Raw genomic sequence first — 26,581 nt, forward strand, 5'->3', positions numbered from 1 at the left:
AGAAAAACACACACACACACACACACCCTGGTTGGTAAAAAGAAACTTTACATATCAATCAAAGACTTTAACATTAATTTTATTAACTCAATTTACAAATAGTTTTAAAAAAAGTTTTTTTATTTTTTATTTTTTCATTTATTTTTTTTTTATCACCAATAAGTATTTGCAGAATAATTTGTCCAGTTTAGGTCCAAAATACACCAAATCCCAAACTGCTACTCATAAGGCTGGATATATAAGAGATAAGAGAGTAAATACAGTAAATGAATCAAATACATTCAAAATACACTAAATTAATTCCCATAATCTGAAACTCAAATTAAATCCAATTTTAAAAAATGTATAACAATGTTAAGAAAAAAATAGACAAAGTGAGTTTAATCTAATCTAAAAAATATGAATAGAATATACATGATTGTTTTGGAAGTTTATGAGTGATATTAGAATTAAAAATGATATTTCAGTTGTCCCATTCATTATTTTCTGATTTCTGCATTAGTCATCAGTTTATGGAAAACACTCATGGATCATTAAACTCTTGATGCATTTCGATATTTAATATTAACAATAATTCAAAATGAAAACAAGAATATACCTATTTGTATTAAGAAAGTGAAATAAAAAGTTTTATTATCGGATCTGAACACACTAAACAGACGAATACAAACTGATTCTATAATCGGCGTTATTTAAAACAACTAAGAAGTAATATTATATATCCAATTGAATCATGTGATTGTTTGGGGACTGTACATACTGATAATTATTAAGTTCTCAACACTAATCTACACAGTTTGCATAAACTTCATCATCTTCATAGTCATTGTCCACAGCATTTGTTTGTTCATCAGCATTACCATAAACGTAGTCATTATCAGACTTGTCTGAATCGTCCTTCTGCTGGAAAATAGTTTCTGTGTTTTCATAAATAGCTTCATCATCTGACTCATTCGCTCCTTGGGGGCGCTGATATGTGTTTTTGGCACCTGTAAAGTTATTGTGTCAAAAATACAAGTTTTCAGCATATTCGTCTATCAAGGTATATTCAGGTTCAACAAGAATAATACAAGTAATGTATAAAATGCTGTGTCATGTCATTAAAGGAAGGTAATGAATGACTGAAGTTGCATCTAAAATGTTTTTATTCCTCTTATGCCTCAGCAATTTGCCAATAATTACAATTTTTGATTAATTAAAGAATATGTCATAGTTGTTAGGTCTGCAAAACAAGATAATTTTTCTCATCACTCATGCTATAGCAGCTATTACTAAGAAACTTATAGCAGTTACTAAGAAACTGTCAAATGTTTCTCAGCAAACTCCTCTATCCTGAAGACTTACCCTCGTCAGAAAACTTGACAAGTTTTATCTCTGACTGTTGCAAAGCACTGACACTGGAGATTTCTCCCATAAATGCTAAAGAAACATCTCTTTACAGAACATCATTTCAACCACGACACATTGAAAAAAATCTATTTATATAGCGCATCTGCCATACAATCACTGATGTTGTTACTATAGAAATAATGGCCGTTATTTATCAAGCTGGATACAAACGGATTTATGCATAAATTTTATGTATCCGAATTTACACAAAAAAATTATATTCATGAAAGACATAAATACAGAAAAGCTTTCATATCCTACTCCTGCTCCTGTATGTGTGTGTAAATTTACGCATAAGAAGACTAAGTAATTGAATCCGACTGATTGGCTTAGATTCATATAATTGTCAATGAGTTACTGCACTGGCACCAAGATGTTAGCAGCTGATCCTTTACGTCCTTTAAGTAGGTTGCAAGGTGGGGCCTCCATGGATGGGACTTATTTGTCCAGCAAATCCACATATGCTCAATCAGAGGCCAGGTCTTCACCTTTAGCTCTTTGTCATGTTCCTCACTGATTAGTACCTACCAAAAGTGGTCCAAGGAAGGATAACCAGTAAACTGGTGACAGGCTCATGGGTGCCCGAGGCTCACTGATGCACACGGGGAGTGGACACTAGCCCATCTTGTCTGATCCCACAGAAGAGCTACTGTAGGTCAAATTGTTGAAAATGTTAATGCTGGCTATGACAGAAAGGTGTCAGACACACTGCTGACCCCTGTCCACCACCAAAAGTGCCTACAATGGGCACGTGAGGATGAGAACTGGACCATGAATGATGGAATGGAAGAAGGTGGCCTGGTTTGATAAATCACGTTTTTTTTTTATTTTTTTACATCATATGGATGATCAGGTGTGTCACTTACCTGGGGATGAGATAGCACCAGGATGCACTATGGGAAGAAGGCAAGCCGGCAGAGGCAGTGTGAAGCTCTGGGCAATGTTCTCCTGAGAAACTTTGGGTCCTGACATTTGAGTGGATGTTACTTTGCACTGTTTGTGCTGTTGCAGACCAAGTACAAACCAGTGGTCTCTTTCAGCAGCATAACGCATCCTGCAACGCTGCAGAAATAGTTCAGGAATGGTTTGAGGAACATGACAAAGAGTTCAAGGTGTTGACTTGGCCTCCAATTTCCCCAAATCTAAATCCAATCAAGCATCTGTGGGAAGTGCTTGACAAACAAGTCCGGTCCATGGAGGCCCCACCTCACAACTTACAGGACTTAAAGGATCGGCTGCTACTCTGTTGGTGCCAGATACCACAGCACACCTTCAGAGGTCTTGTGGAGTCTAGTATAGTCTAGTCTAGTGTAGTCTAGTCTGTGTGTGTGTGTGTGTATATATATATATATATATATATATATATATATATATATATATATATATATATATATATATATATATACACACACACACACACACACACACACACACACAGTATCTCACAAAAATGAGAACACCCCTCACATTTTGGTAAATATTTGATGATATCTTTTCATGTGACAACACTGAAGAAATGACACTCTGCTACAATGTAAAGTAGTGAGTGTGCAGCTTGTGTAACAGTGTAAATTTGCTGTCCCCTCAAAATAACTCAACACACAGTCATTAATGTCTGAACTGCCCCACAGATGCTCAATAGGGTTTAGGTCTGGAGACATGCTTGGCCAGTCCATCACCTTCACCCTCAGCTTCTTTAGCAAGGCAGTGGTCATCTTGGAAGTGTGTTTGGGGTCGTTATCATGCTGGAATACTGCATACTGATCATGCTCTGCTTCAGTATGTTACAGTTCATGTTGGCATTCATGATTCCCTCAATGAACTGTAGCTCGCCAGTGCCGGCAGCACTCATGCAGCCCCAGACCATGCCACTCCCACCACCATGCTTGACTGTAGGCAATACACACTTGTCTTTGTACTCCTCACCTAGTTGCTGCCACACACGCTTGACACCATCTGAACCAAATAAGATTATCTTGGTCTCATAATCCATGTCCTTAGTCTGCTTGTCTTCAGCAAACTGTTTGCGGGCTTTTTTGTGCATCATCTTTAGAAGAGGCTTCCTTCTGGGACGACAGCCATGCTGACCAATTTGATGCAGTGTGCGGTGTATGGTCTGAGCACTGACAGGCTCACCCCCCACCCCTTCAACCTCTGCAGCAATGCTGGCAGCACTCATACGTCTATTCAGCAAATTTACACTGTTACACAAGCTGTACACTCACTACTTTACATTGTAGCAAAGTGTCATTTCCTCAGTGATGTCACATGAAAAGATATAATCAAATATTTACAAAAATGTGAGGGGTGTACTCACTTTTGTGAGATACTGTATATATAGTTTCACTCCATACTATGTAAACAGTTTTGTTTTCAGATTTGTTATTAAAGGGGTGTTTAATAATTATAGTTAATTAATAACTACAGCAACTCACGTGGTGTATTCTTCTTCTTATCCGTTTGATATTTTCGTCTTTTTTGTGTATTCACAAAGCAAATGATGATTGGAACTAAGATGAAAAGCAGTCCTGCTGTCACTCCAATACCAATATAAGGAGCCAGAAATGCTGCGAGAGAAATCATCATCATCATCATCATCATCAACAACAACAATATTTTACCCATTAAATTGCCGAACAGAAAATAAAAGAACTAGTTCATTTTGCTATACTTTTCACAGTGATTTCCAGCTGCTCAGTGGTAGCGGAGGTAAAGATAAGTGAAGACACGTTAACTTCATAAGTACAGCTGTAGATTCCCTGATGGACAAAATCTGCCTCAGGAAACAGGAAGACGGCTGAGTGGTTGACAGCCGACTGAGTGCTGGTGATGTTGGATCCACTGAAATTCAAGTGGAAGGAACCTCCTGGATACTGAGGTTCAGTGGAGCAGATGATGGAGAAGCTGTAGCCCCTTGTCACTTCTGGTCCACCAGCAGCACTAAAGGAGATATTGGGCTGCTGCAGGTTCACTAGAAAACAACAAGCAGGGTCTCTCTTATTGAAAATGGTGAAATGAAGAGAACGAATTTGTTTTATAGCTGAAGTCAAAGCTGCAAATATTGTCTTGTACTAGCAATAAAAAGCCCTCAAATCCACTTAAGGAAAATCAAAGGTGATAAAGTTACGCAGGGCTGTGTATGGCACATATTCCAACATTACATTTAACAAAGGGTATCTTATAATTGTTGATGTTCATAATGGCAGGAGTTTCCAATGTTATTGCTTTGAAGCAGTCAGAAGTATATTTGTAACGAGGTTCCCTTTCAAAGGGAAGTCAATGTTGTGTGAGCTCCACACTGTGTGAAGCGCCCTCGTGTGTGACCGGCATCTGAAGCTTTATAAGCCTGCTGTGATCAGATGACATGGCAATGGTGTCGTGTCACCTGTGAACTGTGCCATCACCCTTATTATCTTCAGTGAGACTGAATGTCGGTCGTTTGAGTAATGCTCGCAAAAAGCATTAATTTGGCACACAGATAGAGGACATGATGTGTTACTACAGCAAATTTGGAGTCTTTCACTCAATCCCTCGAGCGCCACCAATTGTCCAAATTTGCACTCATGTTTATGTTTTAACTTTTTTAAACAAAATTCTTTTTTCCTCTGATCCCTTGGCTCAAGACGATTCGATTGCACCCTATGACATAATTTTCCGTCATGAAAATTTTTCCGCTATTTTGAATTTTCAGAAAAACCTAATTTTTTTAAACTCCTCCTAGGCTGTTTGTCCGATTTGCACGAAAATTGGCCTGCATCAACTAGATGCATGCACGACAAAATTTTATTCACAGAATTTTGATAAACCATACCGTTTTCGAATGGTCCTTCAACGAATTTGATGAACACACAAAATTTAACTTGAGGCTGTATCTCCACAACGCTTTGAGGGATTGTGACAAAACATGGAACGTGTCATCAGCATTAGGTCCTGAGGTTATGTGCAGAGTTTTGGTACACTGCCCCGTACTGGTCAGGAGATAGGAAAAATGGATATTTTCACTTAAAAGTCTTGAACGCTTTCCCACATGATAACCATCATGTCCAGATACTACCTGAGCAGTTTCAGAACAGCAGCACATACTGGACAAATTTCTAAGTGGCTATTTTTAGTTATTTTTAAAATAAATGTTTTTTTAATATCATTGAAAGTTTACATTTTCTAACTCCTCATACACTGTTCATCGGACTCTAACAAAAACATGTCACAAAGCTTCTTTTGCTGCTCATGCTGCCGATAATTGTCTTGACCCCAGAATTGCTGCCTGCAGATATATTTATCATTATTATTATTATTATTATTATTATTATTATTATTATTATTATAAATAATAATAATAATAATAATATTGTTGTTATTATCTCCCTAAAGTGCCCAATAACTCAAGATCTGAATGGTAAAAAGTTTTGATATTTGCACATTGATACTACAGTCCACGAATAACTACCACACCACATTAGTCCACAGGTGGTGCTACAGGCCATACCCAAATTCTATGTGATTTTCCCCATAATTTCCCCAAATTGTCTGAAAATTGGTATAAATGCCTTATTTTTCATGGCGAACAAAAAATGCCATCGGGACCCATAAAGTCTGCCATGATAGATTTTCCAGTACATTGAAAATTTGTCCACAACTACAAAAATCTTCTCCTCGTGAACTGTAGGTCCGATTGACTTGAACTGTGGTACATGTGTGTGGGATACATGTCTTTCTATAGGGCAATAAACAATAACGAATCAAATAAAAATTGGCAGAACTATTTACATATTGGTGCATTGACAATTGTTGCACATATTTCTTGTGTCCATAAATCAGTGGAACATTAACCTATGGACTTGATCTGTGCCACACACAAAGAGGACACTACAGTATGTTACCATGTGCGATGGCAATCTCATATCTCCAAGAAGAATTACATTAAAAGGAATATTATCTTTGGTAATATCTTTTATATTATATTTAACAATATCTTTATCGTCCGTCAGATGGCGCTGTTTGTCTTGGATTGGCCCAAAATAGACTTCATTTAGATTAATGTTATAGCAGCACAGAGTAAATCAATGTTATAGCAGCAGGAATAAATTCTAAATAATGTATAAATAGCATTGTATCAGCACAAAGTAATTCTCCAAAACCCTTACTGACTCCTGAATCTTCTCTACAATGATCATTTGTGGAAAACTAAAAAAATTAACTTAAAATCTGTCACTGAGCCAAATGCGTTGAAATGTCGTATCTGTGGGATACATTTATCTACCATGTACATTTTGAAATGGTCCGCAATATTGAGGAGGAATCCGCCATTGCTGCTTGCAGCTTTATTTTTCTCTCTTTATTTTATTATAACTACAATAAGCAGAAAACATATGAAAACATTAAAAATATATATATGTTGACTTTCCTCTGGCTGTTTAAAGAAAATTACTCTTTTTTTTTGGCTTTTATGGCTCTGCCAGATGAAAAGGTTCCAGACCTCTGTGCTTGTCTGTTAATAAATACATTTAAATAATATACAAATTAAAGATAATCATTAATTATTTACACAACACTGTTCAGTATAATTGGAATATGATTGGAACTGCACTTACACACCTCTAGCAGGTGTAGGTGTGCTCATTTAAGCAGAGGACATGTCTACAGAATGTGGGCTCCCTACTTCCCCCCACCACAAACTAACAGAATGCATGCTTTAGTCTTGTTAAATAAGCAATTTCAAAAATATAAAAAATTATGGGTATTCACTGACGATTCTTTTAACAGCATAAATAATTAATTAATGACTAAATGCTGTTCAGTATAACATCCTCTCTGCACTTACCCACGGTGATGGTAATGGAGTTGCTCCTGGGTGATGTGGAGGCAGTTTCCCTGTACAAGTAGTCACAGGTGTACTGGCCCCGATGTGAGGCATCTACAATCAGATTAAATGTTGTTGTAGTCTTTGCAGGTTGGGTCATTATTAATGTTCCATTTTTATACAATCTGAAGTCTACAGAGATGCATGTTGGGCTGGTTGTGGTACATCTGAACTGAAGGACTTCTCCAGGTGAGACCACAGAGTTTGGGGAGATCCGGGTCAGTGTAGGAGTCTGCATGTCTGCAAGTACTGCAAAAAAAAAAAAAACCCACAGTAAAAACAACAACTAACTTATTTGAGCACACAACTCTGGCATCTTCACAATGTCCACAGTTCTCTTCTCCAAATTCTCTGTGTGAGCACTGATCTAGCATCCACCCAGATTGATCTACTTCATCCACCCAGGTTGGTTCACTTCTCTGACCAAAGCTGGCATTATGTGGAGCACTGACATTTTTACCACATCCAAGTTTTCTACACACCACCTCTGCATCCTTTAAGTCCCAATCATCATACACTGTTCCTCACTGGGCATTGTTCTGGATCTCCACTCAACCACAACAGTTACTCAGACCATTCTCCAGCTTCATCTGATTATGGCCTGATTTTTTTATATATAAAAAGGCAGAATGATTTTACTAATGACTGATTTTTCTGTTTATCAGTTGAAATAATATGATAAAAGAAATAATATTAGAAACAAAACCAGCTGAGGTTGCAGAAAAATTAGAATTTTGAACAAGCCTTGAGAATTGTCCATTTGTTCAGTCAACTAAAAATATGTTTTATATCCAAACTACAGAGTCTCAGCTGAACAATCAAATATCAAACTATTCAAACTTTGCCAAGTTTTCCTCCAAATTATTTAATTGAAAATAGTTAAGATTGATGAAAATTGCAGGGCACACAAGGCTTGCTGGAAAGAATGGCTGTTCAACTGGACTCAATGAAAAATTACTTTATACGTAGAAAGGAACATAGAAAAGATTAAAACATGTACATGCACAGTCAGACATTCACATTCACAAAATAATCAGCTCATAATTGGAATTATCTATTGCAGTGTATTAGATGAAGAAAGATCTCATCAGACTAAAATTTATTTAAGGTTTTTACCACAGCACTGCTGAATTTTCAAATCTGACTGGGCAGAAATTGTTGATTACTTTTCTGTCACAGCTTTATATTAATGTTCCTTTGCTAATGTTATCATTTCTATAGAACAGTGGACACAGGCACTTATATGGTGGACCCTCCACACATCCATTTTATAAACATAAGCAACTGGGTTTTTTTTTTGTATCATTAACTTCAAGAGAGAGAAAAAGGAAGGCTGGAGATGAAATGATATAATGCTATAATGTGGATTTTTCCCCATGAGCCCCACTTCTCAGTGTTCCGAGAACTCACACCCCCCTCAATACCACCTGCACCCCTACCCCAACCCCTTAATACATTGTTGTCAATTCTTAAATGTAAAATAAAATTACATAAAATTAAACCAGTCTTATAATATAGCAGAACAGTGGAGGGTGGTAAATGTAATAAACAGTAAAAAACATAACAGTACATTAATATATATATTATATAATCTATAATCTTTTTGTTATTTTTTGGAGTTTACAGTGGGGGAAATAAGTATTGAATGCATGTTTTTTTTCAGTAAATATATTTCCTATGAGGTTATTCATATGAAATTTCCACCAGACATCAGTATTAACTCAAGAAATCCAGAAATATAAAGAATTCACAACATTAAAGTCCATATATGAAGTTATGTGTAATAAAGTGGAATAACACGAGAAAAAACTATTGAACACTCTAACTGAAATGTATTTAATACTTAGTGGAGAAGCCTTTGTTTGTAATAACAGCTTCAAGATGCTTCCTGTATGAAGAAATTAATGGTCGCAGTATTCAGGTGTGATTTTGGCCCACTCTTCAAAACATATTGCCTTTAAATCTTATTCAATTGGATTCGAGTCAGGTGATTGACTGGGCCATTCTAACACCTTGATTTTTTTTCTCTGAAACCAGTTGAGAGTTTCCTTTGCTGTATGCTTTGGATCGTTGTCCTGCTGGAAGCTCCATCCACGTCTCATCTTCATCATCCTGGTGGATGGCAGCAGATTCTTCTCAAGAATCTTCCAGTAAAAGGCTCCATTCATCGTTCCTTCAGTTATATGAAGTCTGCCAGTACCATGTGATGAAAAACAGCCCCACACCATGATGCTTCCACCTCCAAACTTCACTGTTGGTATAGTGTTTTTAGGGTGATGTGCAGTGCCTTTTCTTTAGTAATGGAGTCTTGTGGTGTGAGTGTGAGCAGTGGAGTGCATTGCCTTTTGTTTTCTCTGTGACGATGGCACCTGCTGCCTCCAAGTGTTTCTGGAGCTCTTTCCGAATAATCCTTGGGTCTTGGGCTACTCTTCTGACTACTCTTCTGACTCCCTGGTCAGAAATCCTGTGAGGAGCTCCTGTGCGTGGCCGGTTGATGACAGAGTGATGTTGCTTCCACTTGTGGATAACGGCCCCGATGGTGCTTACTGGAGCATGCAGAGGTTTTGAAATACTTCTGTATCCGATTCCATCGATATGTTTCACTACAATAAAGTTCTGAAGGTCTTGGGAGAGCTCTGTGCTTTTACCCATCATGAGATGTTTCTTGTGCGACACCTTGGTAACGAAAAGCCTTTTTCTAGACCATCAATTTACTAACCCATTAATCTCATATTAATCTGTACAGATAGGGGTTGTAATTACTTATGGATTTCATCTGGTTCCTTGCCTTACCTTGCCTTGGAGAGCCGCTTTTTCTTAGCGTGTTCAATACTTTTTCCCGTGTCATTCCACTTTATTACACATTTACACATTTAGTTATGGAATTTAATGTTGTGAATTCTTTATATTTCCAGATTTCTTGAGTTTCTACTGATGTCTGGTGAAAATTTCACGTGAATAACCTCATTGGAAATATATTTACTGACAAAAATGTTGATGCGCTCAATACTTATTTCCTCCAATGTATATGATTTAATCTGATTTAATAAACATTTACTATGAAGTAATATCATAATTAAGGATGCACCAAAATGAAAATTCTTGGCCGAAGCCGAAACCAAATACAATGAAAAACTTGGCCGAAAGCTGAAGGCCGAATACCGAACACGTTTTTTTTTTTTTTTCACGTTTTTTCTATATATTTTTTCACCATTGCCTAAATTAAATAGTCAAAATGTGCTTTTTATTATTTTGTCTAGCTTTTCAAAGTAAAAAATCATTACAAAAACTACAATTTCAAAATATTTATTTAACAATGAACATTTTTTTTTTCATTCCAGCAGGCATAGGCTACCAACAAGGCACAATATAACTTTAAATAAATAAATGAGTAAAATAAAAATATTTTGATGTGGTCATTTTTGAGCCCCCCTTGAATAGCCGATGTTAGGCCTGAAACTGACTGCTGAAAGAATGGAACACTCTGTAGCCTACAACAAAAACGTGCATTCAAAAGTGCATTAAAAAGTGCATTGACAAGAGTGCAAAAAAAATGGTTCTATTGGGTTCTATACGGCTGATTATATTGGGGATATATACCGCTCGCGTCCCTGTACACCTCGCGGAGTATTATAGTAGATACAGTATAGTTAGATACGTTGTTAATGTTATGTTCCTTGATAGATTTAGTTAGTTTAAACTATAGATTAGTTCATTTAGTCCCCGCTGGTTTTTCCAATCCCAGTCCATAGTACTAATTCACATTTCTTGTTTTGTGTTTTGACCCTGTTTTCTGTGACGTGACTCTGATTCCTGCTTTGCTCCGTTTATGCCTGTTTGCCGATCGCCCGACCCACTGCCTGTCTTGACTAAGTTTTTTTGGATTACGATTTGGATTTGTCTGCCTGCCCTTAAATAAATACGTCTTTACCTGCTTCCGTACTCTACTCCCTTACATCTCGCGACGTGACAATACTCTGGAACAGAAACAAACGTCCACGCACGTTTACTGTCCACAGTAAACATCCGAAGAGCGCGTAGCTCGTGCACGTAGCTCGTGCATGCGCGCGCCCCCTCATCGAGGTCGTGACAATCGCGCGTCTCACTCTGGCTGCTAGGCTATTTGGTCGCGTCATCAAACACGTCATTGTTCGGTCAAATTTATTTGGCCTTTTCACTTATTCGGCCGAACACCGAAAATGCTTTTTTTTGCTATTTTCGGCCGAATAATTTCGGTTGCCGAACAATCGGTGCATCCCTAATCATAATGTTATGGACTTTTCTGTGCAATAAGCATTTTATAGACTCAGTCATAAAAGTTTTAACTTTTCACGTGTGAACATTTTTTTTTTAAATAAAGCATTTTGTGCAGTGAGCAGAAATATATGTCTTAATGCTTTTTTTTTTTTTAGTTAGACCAATTTTTTAGTAGGATGTATTTTAAGAAAACTGTATTTTCTACACCCCTTCACAAACGGGCTACTGTAAAGGTAATGCTCAGATATTCCAGATAGAGTGACTGCAGTGCAGGAGAGCAAAGCAAACAAACAGCGTTTTAAATCACTGTTCAGTTATAAATACCATCAACAGTTTGTAAAGTGCTAGAATTTCTACTTTGTTGTTCCTGTATAATATTGCTTTAGCCAAAATGTTCAGCCTTTTTCTCCAAATCCTTCCTGCCCCATTAAGAGGGGCACGCCCCATAGTATGTATACCTCTGACAGAGATGATAACAGGAACTAACTTCATGGATGGACTGCAACATTAAATGTAACTATAAATAGGTCAAATGTACAGTATAATGTGTTGTTTTTTAATTAATAAAAACGTACTTGTTGGCAAATTGACATGTTATAAGTGAAACAAAACACTGTAAGAAAAAAAATCCTATAAAAGTACACCCCCTAGTGTTTTATTTCTTACTTATTATGTACATACTATTGTACAGTGGCTGGCAAGGATAAGGAAGAGTATGGGCGTTATTTTAGCTTTAGTATATTGTAGTGTGGGTTGGAGCTGATTCTTTTCTCTGGTAATGTATTCATGAATTCATGGTACTCACACTCTCATTGGTTAAGTCAGCTGAAAAGTAAAGGAACTGTAGGTTGCTTGCAGCTCAATGCATGGATGAAGGCTATACTAATGGTCTGTGTCCAATCAAGAGCTCCAACACACAGACAACTTTAATCTCCAATAACATAGGAGAGTTATAAATCTTCTGTCTCTTTTTCTCCAGCTTGACTGTACTGCACAAAGATTATCAGTAAACACCCAAGCTAACTGCATCCTGGTTGTCTTGTTGCTGCTGCTGCTGCTGCTGCTTCACCCATGCACACAAACTCCTCAAGTAGTTTTAATGATCCAGCAAACATCATAATATCTAGCTAACTGTCAAAATGACAGCAAGCTAAATAATTGTGCTACACCTATGTATTTTTTTTTTTTTTACTAACTAATAAAAGTTAATCAGTGCAATATAAATATAATCACATGCATGACAAGGTCAAAATATGAGAGTGTTTCTGTACCTGAGCAAGTAACTCCAGCATCTTTACCATGGTTGCAGTTGTGTGTACCAAATCCTCTATGAGAACACTGTGTGATGGTGCTTTCACTTCCAGAACACTGAACATCATCCAGCCATATTGGACCACTTCCCTGACAAAAGTGGGCACTTTTATGAGCGCTGACAGCATTACCACATCCAAGCTGTCTACACACCACCTGCGCATGTGTCATATCCCAGATGTCATCACACACTGTTCCCCACTGGTTATTATAATAGATTTCCATTCTACCAGAGCAGGAGTGACTGCCACCAGTGAGTCGTATGTTAGTGCCATCTAAAACATACAGCAAAATACATGTTAATATTAATTAATCTTAATGATAATAAATCTTATTACAATTTTGCCAAACACTTAGACTGATATGGTTTCATTTCTGTTAGTCCTGTTTGTTTCTCAGAGACGTCTTTTAGATAATGACTGAATAACTTTCTATAATTTGCATTGGGTAAATCGTATAGTGTTTATTAATTTAAAAAAGAAAAAAGGTATTAATAACAAAATAAGGAAAAGAATAAAATTAATTAAAATCATTAAATAAAAATAAAAGTGAAAAGAGAAAATCTAGTAAAAGAAGTAATAAAAAACTGGACAGAAACCACTGAACAATACATGACAGAAAAATAAAAGAAGAGGAAGAAATGTAATAAACAATACATTCTAAAAAAATTAAAAAGAAAAAATATCAGAAACAAATCACAAACCTATCTGCTACGTTGGATACAAGTCAGACCTGAGTCTAAAAAGATTCTTTAGCAGGTGTAGGTGTGCTCATTTAAGCAGAGGACATGTCTACAGAATGTGGGCTCCCTACTTCCCCCCACCACAAACTAACAGAATGCATGCTTTAGTCTTGTTAAATAAGCAATTTCAAAAATATAAAAAATTATGGGTATTCACTGACGATTCTTTTAACAGCATAAATAATTAATTAATGACTAAATGCTGTTCAGTATAACATCCTCTCTGCACTTACCCACAGTGATGGTAATGGAGTTGCTCCTGGGTGATGTGGAGGCAGTTTCCCTGTACAAGTAGTCACAGGTGTACTGGCCCCAATGTGAGGCATCTACAGTCAGATTAAATGTTGTTGTAGTCTTTGCAGGTTGGGTCATTATTAATGTTCCATTTTTATACAATCTGAAGTCTACAGAGATGCATGTTGGGCTGGTTGTGGTACATCTGAACTGAAGGACTTCTCCAGGTGAGACCACAGAGTTTGGGGAGATCCGGGTCAGTGTAGGAGTCTGCATGTCTGCAAGTACTGCAAAAAAAAAAAAAAAAACCCACGGTAAAAACAACAACTAACTTATTTGAGCACACAACTCTGGCATCTTCACAATGTCCACAGTTCTCTTCTCCAAATTCTCTGTGTGAGCACTGATCTAGCATCCACCCAGATTGATCTACTTCATCCACCCAGGTTGGTTCACTTCCCTGACCAAAGCTGGCATTATGTGGAGCACTGACATTTTTACCACATCCAAGTTTTCTACACACCACCTCTGCATCCTTTAAGTCCCAATCATCATACACTGTTCCTCACTGGGCATTGTGCTGGATCTCCACTCAACCACAACAGTTACTCAGACCATTCACCAGCTTCATCTGATTATGGCCTGATTTTTTTATATATATAAAAAGGCAGAATGATTTTACTAATGACTGATTTTTCTGTTTATCAGTTGAAATAATACGATAAAAGAAATAATATTAGAAACAAAACCAGCTGAGGTTGCAGAAAAATTAGAATTTTGAACAAGCCTTGAGAATTGTCCATTTGTTCAGTCAACTAAAAATATGTTTTATATCCAAACTACAGAGTCTCAGCTGAACAATCAGATATCAAACTATTCAAACTTTGCCAAGTTTTCCTCCAAATTATTTAATTGAAAATAGTTAAGACTGATGAAAATTGCAGGGCACACAAGGCTTGCTGGAAAGAATGGCTGTTCAACTGGACTCAATGAAAAATTACTTTATACGTAGAAGGGAACATAGAAAAGATTAAAACATGTACATGCACAGTCACACATTCACATTCACAAAATAATCAGCTCATAATTGGAATTATCTATTGCAGTGTATTGGATGAAGAAAGATCTCATCAGACTAAAATTTATTTAAGGTTTTTACCACAGCACTGCTGAATTTTCAAATCTGACTGGGCAGAAATTGTTGATTACTTTTCTGTCACAGCTTTATATTAATGTTCCTTTGCTAATGTTATCATTTCTATAGAACAGTGGACACAGGCACTTATATGGTGGACCCTCCACACATCCATTTTATAAACATAAGCAACTGGGTTTTTTTTTTTGTATCATTAACTTCAAGAGAGAGAAAAAGGAAGGCTGGAGATGAAATGATTGTTTATTGCTGCTATAATGTAGAGTTTTCCCCATGAGCCCCACTTCTCAGTGTTCCAAGAACTCACACCCCCCTCAATACCACCTGCACCCGTACCCCAACCCCTTAATACATTGTTGTCAATTCTTAAATGTAAAATAAAATTACATAAAATTAAACCAGTCTTATAATACAGCAGAACAGTGGAGGGTGGTAAATGTAATAAACAGTAAAAAACATAACAGTACATTAATATATATATTATATAATCTATAATCTTTTTGTTATTTTTTGGAGTTTACAGTGGGGGAAATAAGTATTGAATGCGTGTTTTTTTTCAGTAAATATATTTCCTATGAGGTTATTCATATGAAATTTCCACCAGACATCAGTATTAACTCAAGAAATCCAGAAATATAAAGAATTCACAACATTAAAGTCCATAAATGAAGTTATGTGTAATAAAGTGGAATAACATGAGAAAAAACTACTGAACACTCTAACTGAAATGTATTTAATACTTAGTGGAGAAGCCGTTGTTTGTAATAACAGCTTCAAGACGCTTCCTGTATGAAGAAATTAATGGGCCGCAGTATTCAGGTGTGATTTTGGCCCATTCTTCTAAACATATTGTCTTTAAATCTTATTCAATTGGATTTGAGTCAGGTGATTGACTGGTCCATTCTAACACCTTGATTTTTTTTCTCTGAATCCAGTTGAGAGTTTCCTTTGCTGTATGCTTAGGATCGTTGTCCTGCTGGAAGCTCCACCCACGTCTCATCTTCATCATCCTGGTGGATGGCAGCAGATTCTTCTCAAGAATCTCCCAGTAAAAGGCTCCATTCATCGTTCCTTCAGTTATATGAAGTCTGCCAGTACCATGTGATGAAAAACAGCCCCACACCATGATGCTTCACCTCCAAACTTCACTGTTGGTATAGTGTTTTTAGGGTGATGTGCAGTGCCATTTCTTCTCCAAACATGGTGTATAGTATGACAGCTAAAAAGTTCCATTTTGCTCTCGTCTGACCAGACTACACTCTCACAGTATTTCATAGGCTTGTCCAAATGAGTTGTAGCAAACTTTAAACGAGCTTCGACATGCCTTTTCTTTAGTAATAGAGTCTTGCGGGGTGAGCGTGAGCAATGGAGTGCATTGCCTATTGTTTTCTCTGTGACGATGGCACCTGCTGCCTCCAAGTGTTTCTGGAGCTCTTTCCGAATAGTCCTTGGGTCTTGGGCTACTCTTCTGACTATTCTTCTGACTCCCTGGTCAGAAATCCTGTGAGGAGCTCCTGTGCGTGGCCGGTTGATGACAGAGTGATGTTGCTTCCACTTGTGGATAACGGCCCCAATGGTGCTTACTGGAGGATTCAGAAGTTTTGAAATACGTCTGTATCAGATTCCATCAATATGTTTCACTACAATAAGGTTCTGAAGGTCTTGGGAGAGCTCTGTGCTTTTACCCATCATGAGATGTTTCTTGTGTGACACCTTGGTAACGAAAAGCCTTTTTCTAGACCATCAGTTTACTAACCCATTAATCTCATATTAATCTGTACAGATAGGGGGTGTAATTACTTATGGATTTCATCTGGTTCCTTGCCTTACCTTGCCTTGGAGAGCCGCTTTTTCTTAGCGTGTTCAATACTTTTTCCCGTGTCATTCCACTTTATTACACATTTACACATTTAGTTATGGAGTTTAATGTTGTGAATTCTTTATATTTCCAGATTTCTTGAGTTTATACTGATGTCTGGTGAAAATTTCATGTGAATAACCTCATTGGAAATATATTTACTGACAAAAATGTTGACGCGCTCAATACTTATTTCCTCCAATGTATATGATTTAATCTGATTTAATAAACATTTACTATGAAGTAATTTTAATTTATCATAATTAGGGATGAAAAACTTGGCCGAAAGCTGAAGGCTGAATAAATAGTCAAAATGTGCTTTTTATTATTTTGTCTAGCTTTTCAAAGTAAAAAATCAATTACAAAAACTACAATTTCAAAATATTTATTTAACAATGAACAATTTTTTTTTTTCATTCCAGCAGGCATAGGCTACCAACAAGGCACAATATAACTTTAAATAAATAAATGAGTAAAATAAAAATATTTTGATGTGGTCATTTTTGAGCCCCCCTTGAATAGCCGATGTTAGGCCTGAAACTGACTGCTGAAAGAATGGAACACTCTGTAGCCTACAACAAAAACGTGCATTAAAAAGTGCATTAAAAAGTGCATTGACAAGAGTGCAAAAAAAATGGTTCTATTGGGTTCTATACGGCTGATTATATTGGGGATATATACCGCTCGTGTCCCTGTACACCTCGCGGAGTATTATAGTAGATACAGTATAGTTAGATACGTTGTTAATGTTATCTTCCTTGATAGATTTAGTTAGTTTAAACTATAGATTAGTTCATTTAGTCCCCACTGGTTTTTCCAATCCCAGTCCATGGTACGAATTCACATTTCTTGTTTTGTGTTTTGACCCTGTTTTCTGTGACGTGACTCTGATTCCTGCTTTGCTCCGTTTATGCCTGTTTGCCGATCGCCCGACCCACTGCCTGTCTTGACTAAGTTTTTTTGGATTACGATTTGGATTTGTCTGCCTGCCCTTAAATAAATACGTCTTTATCTGCTTCCGTACTCTACTCCCTTACATCTCGCGACGTGACAGAATACTCTGGAACAGAAATAAACGTCCACGCACGTTTACTGTCCACAGTAAACATCCGAAGAGCGCGTAGCTCGTGCACGTAGCTCGTGCATGCGCGCACCCCCTCATCGAGGTCGTGACAATCGCGCGTCTCACTCTGGCTGCTAGGCTATTTGGTCGCGTCATCAAACACGTCATTGTTCGGTCAAATTTATTCGGCCTTTTCACTTATTCGGCCGAACACCGAAAATGCTTTTTTTTGCTATTTTCGGCTGAATAATTTCGGTTGCCGAACATTCGGTGCATCCCTAATCATAATGTTATGGACTTTTCTGTGCAATAAGCATTTTATAGACTCAGTCATAAAAGTTTTAACTTTTCACGTGTGAACATTTTTTTTTAAATAAAGTATTTTGTGCAGTGAGCAGAAATATATGTCTTAATGTTTTTTTTTTTTTTTTAGTTAGACCAATTTTTTAGTAGGATGTATTTTAAGAAAACTGTATTTTCTACACCCCTTCACAAACGGGCTACTGTAAAGGTAATGCTCAGATATTCCAGATAGAGTGACTGCAGTGCAGGAGAACAAAGCAAACAAACAGCGTTTTAAATCACTGTTCAGTTATAAATACCATCAACAGTTTGTAAAGTGCTAGAATTTCTACTTTGTTGTTCCTGTATAATATTGCTTTAGCCAAAATGTTCAGCCTTTTTCTCCAAATCCTTCCTGCCCCATTAAGGGGGGCACGCCCCATAGTATGTATACCTCTGACAGAGATGATAACAGGAAGTAACTTCATGGATGGACTGCAACATTAAATGTAACTATAAATAGGTCAAATGTACAGTATAATGTGTTGTTTTTTAATTAATAAAAACGTACTTGTTGGCAAATTGACATGTTATAAGTGAAACAAAACATTGTAAGAAAAAAAATCCTATAAAAGTACACCCCCTAGTGTTTTATTTCATACTTATTATCTACATACTATTGTACAGTGGCTGGCAAGGATAAGGAAGAGTATGGGCGTTATTTTAGCTTTAGTATATTGTAGTGTGGGTTGGAGCTGATTCTTTTCTCTGGTAATGTATTCATGCATTCATGGTACTCACACTCTCATTGGTTAAGTCAGCTGAAAAGTAAAGGAACTGTAGGTTGCTTGCAGCTCAATGCATGGATGAAGGCTATACTGATGTTCTGTGTCCAATCAAGAGCTCCAACACACAGACAACTTTAATCTCCAATAACATAGGAGAGTTATAAATCTTCTGTCTCTTTTTCTCCAGCTTGACTGTACTGCACAAAGATTATCAGTAAACACCCAAGCTAACTGCATCCTGGTTGTCTTGTTGCTGCTGCTGCTGCTGCTGCTTCACCCATGCACACAAACTCCTCAAGTAGTTTTAATGATCCAGCAAACATCATAATATCTAGCTAACTGTCAAAATGACAGCAAGCTAAATAACTGTGCTACACCTATGTATTTTTTTTTTTACTAACTAATAAAAGTTAATCAGTGCAATATAAATATAATCACATGCATGACAAGGTCATAATATATGAGTGTTTCTGTACCTGAGCAAGTAACTCCAGCATCTTCACCATGGCCGCAGTTGTGTTCTCCATATCCATTATGAGAACACTGTGTGATGGTGCTTTCACTTCCAGAACACTGAACATTATCCAGCCATATTGGACCACTTCCCTGACAAAAGTGGGCACTTTGATGAGCGCTGACAGCATTACCACATCCAAGCTGTCTACACACCACCTGCGCATCATTTATGTCCCAGTCATCATCACACACTGTTCCCCACTGGTAATTATGATAGACTTCCACTCTACCAGCGCAGGAGTGACTGCCACCAGCGAGTCGTATGTTAGCGCCATCTAAAACATACAGCAAAATACATGTTAATGTTAATTAATCTTAATGATAATAAATCTTATTACAATTTTGCCAAACACTTAGACTGATATGGTTTCATTTCTGTTAGTCCTGTTTGTTTCTCAGAAATGTCTTTTAGATAATGACTGAATAACTTTCTATAATTTGCATTGGGTAAATCGTATAGTGTTCATTAATTTAAAAAAGAAAAAAGGTATTAATAACAAAATAAGGAAAAGAATAAAATTAATTAAAATCATTAAATAAAAATAAAAGTGAAAAGAGAAAATCTAGTAAAAGAAGTAATAAAAAACTGGACAGAAACCACTGAACAATACATGACAGAAAAATAAAAGAAGAGGAAGAAATGTAATAAACAATACATTCTAAAAAAATTAAAAAGAAAAAATATCAGAAACAAATCACGAACCTATCTGCTACGTTGGATACAAGTCAGACCTGAGTCTAAAAAGATTCAGAAACGTGTTGCATGTTCTCCTTTAGTGTGATTCACAGACTCTAAATCTTGAAAAGTAGCACCCGCCTTTGACCCCCTACTTTTTTGTTTCCTCAAAATTAATAATATAGGACTACTTTCATATTTGAACCTTGTATTATGTCTAGTGTTAATTTCGTTAATGAAAACCATGAGGAAAAAAAAGACTAGACGATGACGAGATGACACCAATAACTGTTTTCTTTATTTTTTCAATAAAAAAAGAAGAGACAAAATATTATAGACTTTTTTTTTCTCAGTTACAATCCAGAGATCATGTTCACTGAATGGCATGAGCGGCAGTTTCCGTTCCTGTGATGCACGTGGCATATTAAGACCAAGCGAGCACAGTGGGGAGTAACTTTCAAGCTAACGTTCGTTTTGGCTAGACTCAGCGGATATTCTGCATGTGGTTGCACAATGTTGATTTTCCTGATTGGCCATAATACCTACAGGCTGCAGCCAATGGGAACGCTCCTCTATCAGAGCATGTCCTCACAGGACCGATCAGACCACCTCAGGGAGTCTTAACAGAGGTGAAAATCTTAACAGAAACAGTTAGTTTAACAGATGCTAGTCTGAGATATTTCATTTAGATGTTTTTTTTTTTATCATAATAATTTATCATCTGCCTAACTGTTTCTTTCATAGCCCATCTAGTTGAGTGAATGTGTTAATCTAAACAACTAGTCTATGCAACCCGTAATATACATTTAAAAATATTTCATCTGTATAATAAATGTTAATAATAGTGGATGCAGCTGAAAAATGTAATAGTTTCTGTAAGCAATCCTTTTCTTTTCCTTATAGTTTTAGGAGTCTATGTTATTGGTGTTAATTAAATGTGCAGAACATGATACACACATACACAGTTTTCCAAACAGGTTTCTTAAATTTTATATCTAAAAATTTAAAATAAAAAAAATACACTTACCAGCCAACAGAGAAGCTCTAAGAACGCTGACTATGGAGAGACAATAAAGAAGAATTTTATTAAATCAGTGATGTAAAAACTCAAAGCTGTCTTTTGTGCAATAATCTTAATAAACTAAATAAACTAAACTGAAATATAAATAAAAGTCAGTGATATTTAAATAGATTATATTTTGCCAGCAATTTGGTCACAACTGAAACACCAGTGTTACTTCATCCTTTGCACTTCTAGTAAAAGAAATAAAACACTCGTGTCTGATCGAGTTTGTTCAAGGAAAAGTTTTGTGCTTCTGCTACACAATGTTTTTAAAACTGTAATGTGTTTGGAAATTTGCAGTCTGTATACTATTTACTGATTTATTTATTTTTTATATTTGTATGTGTTTGTGTCTGTAAATGGTACAGGTATATTGACATAATGAATAAAATGATTAAAGCAATGGAGTAACAGATACAATTAATGATATTTTGGGCTTAAAAATACAGGAGCATCGTATGATTTTATTTATACCACAGCATTCGTGTATTCTGGATTCTGATTTGTCAGAAGCTGTTGATTAATTTTCTACTACAGCAGCTCTGACAACCGCGCAGCTGCATATTTCAGGTTTATATTAATGCATTAGTTTTATTGTCATGTTCTATAGTAACAGCTCATTCACAGGGACTTACAGTGTCCTCCACTAATATTGACACCCTTGGTAAATATGAGCAAAGAAGGCTGTGAAAACTTTTCTTTATTGTTTAACCTTTTGATCTTTTGTTAAAAAAATTCAGAGAAATACTTTTCTCTCATGGATATCAAACACTTGCAAACACAACATAGTTTTATAAAATTTTTTTTTTTAATTTTGTTAAATATAGGTGTGTAACAATTATTGGCACCCTTTTAGCCAATATTTTGTGCTATCTCCCTTTGCCAAGATAACAGCTCTGAGTCTTCTCCTATAATGCCTGATGAGGTTGGAGAACACATGGTGAGGGAGCTGAGACCGGTCCTCCATACAGAATCTCTCCAGATCCTTCACACTTTGAGGTCCAGGCTGGTGGACTCTCCTTTTCAGTTCACCCCACAGGTTTTCTATGGGGTTCAGGTCAGGGGACTGGGATGGTCATGGCAGGTTTTTGATTTTGTGGTCAGTAAACCATTTTTTTGTTGATTTTGATGTTTGTTTTGGATCATTGTCCTGGTGTAAGATCCAACCACGGCCCATTTGAAGCTTTCTGTCAGAGGCAGTCAGGTTTTCATTTAATATCTGTTGATATTTGATAGAGTCCATGATGCCATGTATCCTAACAAAATGTCCAGGTCCTCTGGCAGAAAAACAGCCCCAAAACATTAAAGATCCACCTCCATATTTAACCGTGGGCATGGGGTACTTTTCCATATGGCTACCTCTCTGTGTGCGCCAAAACCACCTCTGGTGTTTATTACCAAAAAAGCTCTATTTTGGTTTCATCTGACCATAGAACCCGATCCCATTTGAAGTTCCAGTAGTGTCTGGCAAACTGAAGACGCTCGAGTTTGTTTTTGGATGAGAGTAGAGGCTTTTTTCTTGAAACCCTATCCAAACAACTTGTGGTGATGTAGGTGACTTCAGATGTAGTTTTGGAGACTTTCTGACCCCAAGACACAACTAACTTCTGCAGTTCTCCAGCTGTGATCCTTGGAGATTTTTTGTCCACTCGAACCGTCCTCTTCACAGTGCGTTGAGACGATATAGACACACGTGCAATTCCCGGTTGATTCATAACATTTCCAGTTGACTGGAACTTCTTAATTATTGCCCTGATGGTGGAAATGGGCATTTTCAGTGCTTGTGCTATTTTCTTATAGACACTTCCCATTTTGTGAAGCTCAACAACGTTTTGCCGCACATCAGAGATACATTCCTTGGTCTTACCCATTGTTATGAATGACTAAGGCCTATGACTTTGGACTATGTGTTACCTCATATTTATACCCTTGTGAAACAGGAAGTCATCGAAGTCATTTCTCTCATATGAACTCATAGGTGTGCCAATAATTTTTGCACACCTATATTTAACCAATTTTTAACAATATATCAAAGGGTTAAACAATAAAGACAATTTTACACAGCCATCTTTGCTCATATTTACCAAGGGTGCCAATATTAGTGGAGGGCGATGTATATGGCAAACACTTGACAGAAAGTAAGGCTAATAAAACAAAGTTTCACAGATGTTCTACAACATCAATTGTAACTGTAAATTGACTTTTTTTTTTTTTTTTTTTAAAGATGAAGGCTTACACTTCAATACATTTAAAATATTGTCATTGAGGGATAATTACTGAGGCATAAGAGGAAATGAACTTGGGCAGTGCTGTTACTGGAAAATAGTCAACTTTTGTAAGTTTCACTTAAATTCTGACTGCATTTTATTGGTCAGCAATTCCTCAAACAAGAAGTAAAACAGTTCACTGAAAGTCATTGTCAAAACTATGTGACAAAACATATTGTGAAAAATATTGAAATAAAAATCAAAGTTTCATTTATATATAGAAATTTGTGAACAATTAAAAATACAGACATATTTACTGTATACAGACATGTACTGTATATACTGAAGGCAAGACACTACAGGTGTAAATGACAAATTGTGTCACATTTTTTATTCAAGAGCATCTAATACTATAAAAAATTCAATTATGATCATAATAATAACGACCATATACAGTATATTCCCTCTATCCCACACCAGCTAGAGTGGAAACTCCATCATATTTATGAAACCATTTTTTGCTAAATCATTTTTTCTAGATTCAGGATCTCAGTTTCAGAATTGAGAACTCTCAGTTTTTAAGTTCATGAAATGTTAATTCCTATTCCTCTTTAGAAAGATATTACTTCAACATTTCCCAAAATGTTGATCATTATTGTACTGTAATTTTGTTACATTTTATGTAAATGTTTATGTAAACATGATTCATGTAAGGTTAAGCAATCATGCACCGTAAATGTCTTTTTCTGGAGAATGTTTTTATTTATTTATTTATTTATTTATTTATTTATTTATTAGTTTATTTGACTAGGGACAGTACAAAAAACATGATTCCAGTTGAAAGCTGGAAAAATATGTATTGCAAATAGAGAGTATAGCATAAGCAAATTTGCATTTCGAGTCCCTAGAAACGCTTTTTTTTTTTTTTACATAAAGAAATAATTTTTTTTAAGCTGCTTATTATAGAATAAAGCTTTTAGCTAATGTGGCATATCTTTTATACATACATACAAATACATCCCTAATTAACCTGTACCTATATTAAGGATATGGCTCTTTGCCCTTGTGTAGTTCTATGGTAATCAAGATTCTACCTGTATCATCCTGTCTCTTTATCAGTTTACATAGAACATATGGTGTCTTATTGTGAAAGAATTTAATCAATTTTTAATATATGAAAACTAACATATTCCAGGTATATATATATATATATATATATATATATATATATATATATATATATATATATATATATATATATTATATATATATATAGATATAGATATATATATATATATGACGATGTTCCCATCGATTTGGCTTTTCATCCATTAATTTTAGAGCCCAATTTATACAATAAAGTTTTTTTAGTTAAGAAATGACTTGAGTCCAAACTGTAATACAGTACGAAATGTAGGACAAGATCATCGCATGCATAAAAAGATGAGCTGTCTCAATTGTGATATACTGTCTATTAAGTTTAAAACAATTTAGGTTAATCCCTTACCATTTTTGAAAAAAAAAAAAAAAATATATATATATATATATATATATATATATATATATATATATATATATATATATATATATATATATATAATTTCAAAATTCAACTCATCTACCTCCTCTATTTCTTCATTATGAACCCTTATTTTTATTTATTTTTTTGCTTTCTATTGGAAAAGCACATGAAACTTTTCTTAGCATTTAAAGTAAGATGTAATATCCTTTCCATTTGTTCATTTAAAATTGCAACAACCTTGGCGGGTGACTTAGCAGCTGTATAAATTATTGTATCATCAGCATAACACTGACATTCAACATCTGGACAACATCATGGCAAATCATTTAAATAAAAAAAAGCAACGGGCCTAAGATTGAACCCTGAGGTAAGCCCATTTTGTTTCTCATAAACAATGATTTTGTATCCTCCATTTTTACACACTGATCTCTTAAATTTAAATACGAGGTAAACCACTCAGTTGAACGTTTACTAAAATTAATTGCACTTAATTTAGATAAAAGAAAATTGTGGTTAACTGTATCAAATTCCTTTTGGGTTAACGAACACGGCTCCCATCACATGTAGCTGGTCCAAAGAAGGCCTGGCCTTTTCCAAGAAATAGACAATTTCTTCAAATTTCTGTGGAATGCTATGGTCTAAAACCACATTGATGTTGATGAAGGAGGTTATTACTCTCTAGATAGTTTATTAATTGTTCAGCTATAACCTTCTCTAAAAACGTAGACATAAATGATAAGATTGATATTGGACGATAATGTGAAATCAGGCTGGGATCCACTGATTTCAAAAGTGGTATAACTACAGCCTTTTTCCAGTGTTTTGGGAAAACACGTTCTGATTGATAAATTTGTCAAATGAGTTAATGGCGCTATCATCAAGAAGCTGTATTTATTTATTTTTTTTTAAATAAAATTAATATCTCAATTGTAAACACCCTTTACTGTTGAATTAAACTCATGTGCCAGAATACCTTTATCATCAATTACTTTTCCATCTATTTGTAACTCTTTGATTGCTTGCTGCTTTTGAGTCTTATTTGTTAAATTGTTTAATTGTTTCCATAGGACTGTACTTTGTCCTTTAGTATTCTTTATTGATTGTGTACAATATGATACTTTGGACGTCCCTAATTCTTGTACTGTTTTGTTTCTGAGACCTTTGTAAATGAAGTTATCTGTATTTAATTTAATGCAGTTTTTAAAGCCTGGTCTCTTTTTTCCATAAGATTACGAATATCACTATTTAACCATGATAATGACACACTTTTTCTTGTGCATTTCTTGTGCGTGTCTTCACAGTAAAATAAATATTTAAATTTTAACATCATACAAAGACTAGACCTTATTTAGTATGTTAATATATGCATATTTTTGTTTTAATAAATACAACTCATTTGCATAAATAAATGTAAATTTAAAATAGCCATAAACAAGCAAATAGTAACTGTGATATGTATTATCTCACCTTAACTAAGCACACACTCCGCACATATAAAATGTGGAAATCATACAATAATACTAAGAACAAGCCAAATGTATTGATAAAATTGTTGAATTTACCAAGCAGTAAATAGAGAGAAAGTCTCAGCATCCTGGTCCTTGAGGTGTCGTTCAGTTTGGTGTTAGTGAGAGTGTCCACTTCTGATGTCTTCTCACAG

At 35.7% G+C, this 26,581-nt stretch overlaps 1 protein-coding gene across 1 annotated transcript; it reads right to left on the reverse strand.

The window, feature by feature from the left end:
• Positions 1-26,581, reverse strand: LOC128603532 (uncharacterized). Its single transcript, XM_053618038.1, has 7 exons — positions 26,484-26,581; positions 21,157-21,186; positions 19,414-19,728; positions 13,793-14,080; positions 4,061-4,360; positions 3,825-3,956; positions 1-989 (listed from the first exon to the last, which is right to left on the reverse strand). The coding sequence occupies exons 1-7, from the start codon at positions 26,512-26,514 to the stop codon at positions 784-786; spliced, it is 1,302 nt and encodes a 433-aa protein (XP_053474013.1). The 5' UTR covers positions 26,515-26,581; the 3' UTR covers positions 1-783.

Source organism: Ictalurus furcatus, chromosome 2 (genome assembly GCF_023375685.1).
Source record: "Ictalurus furcatus strain D&B chromosome 2, Billie_1.0, whole genome shotgun sequence".
Lineage (NCBI taxonomy): Eukaryota > Metazoa > Chordata > Actinopteri > Siluriformes > Ictaluridae > Ictalurus > Ictalurus furcatus.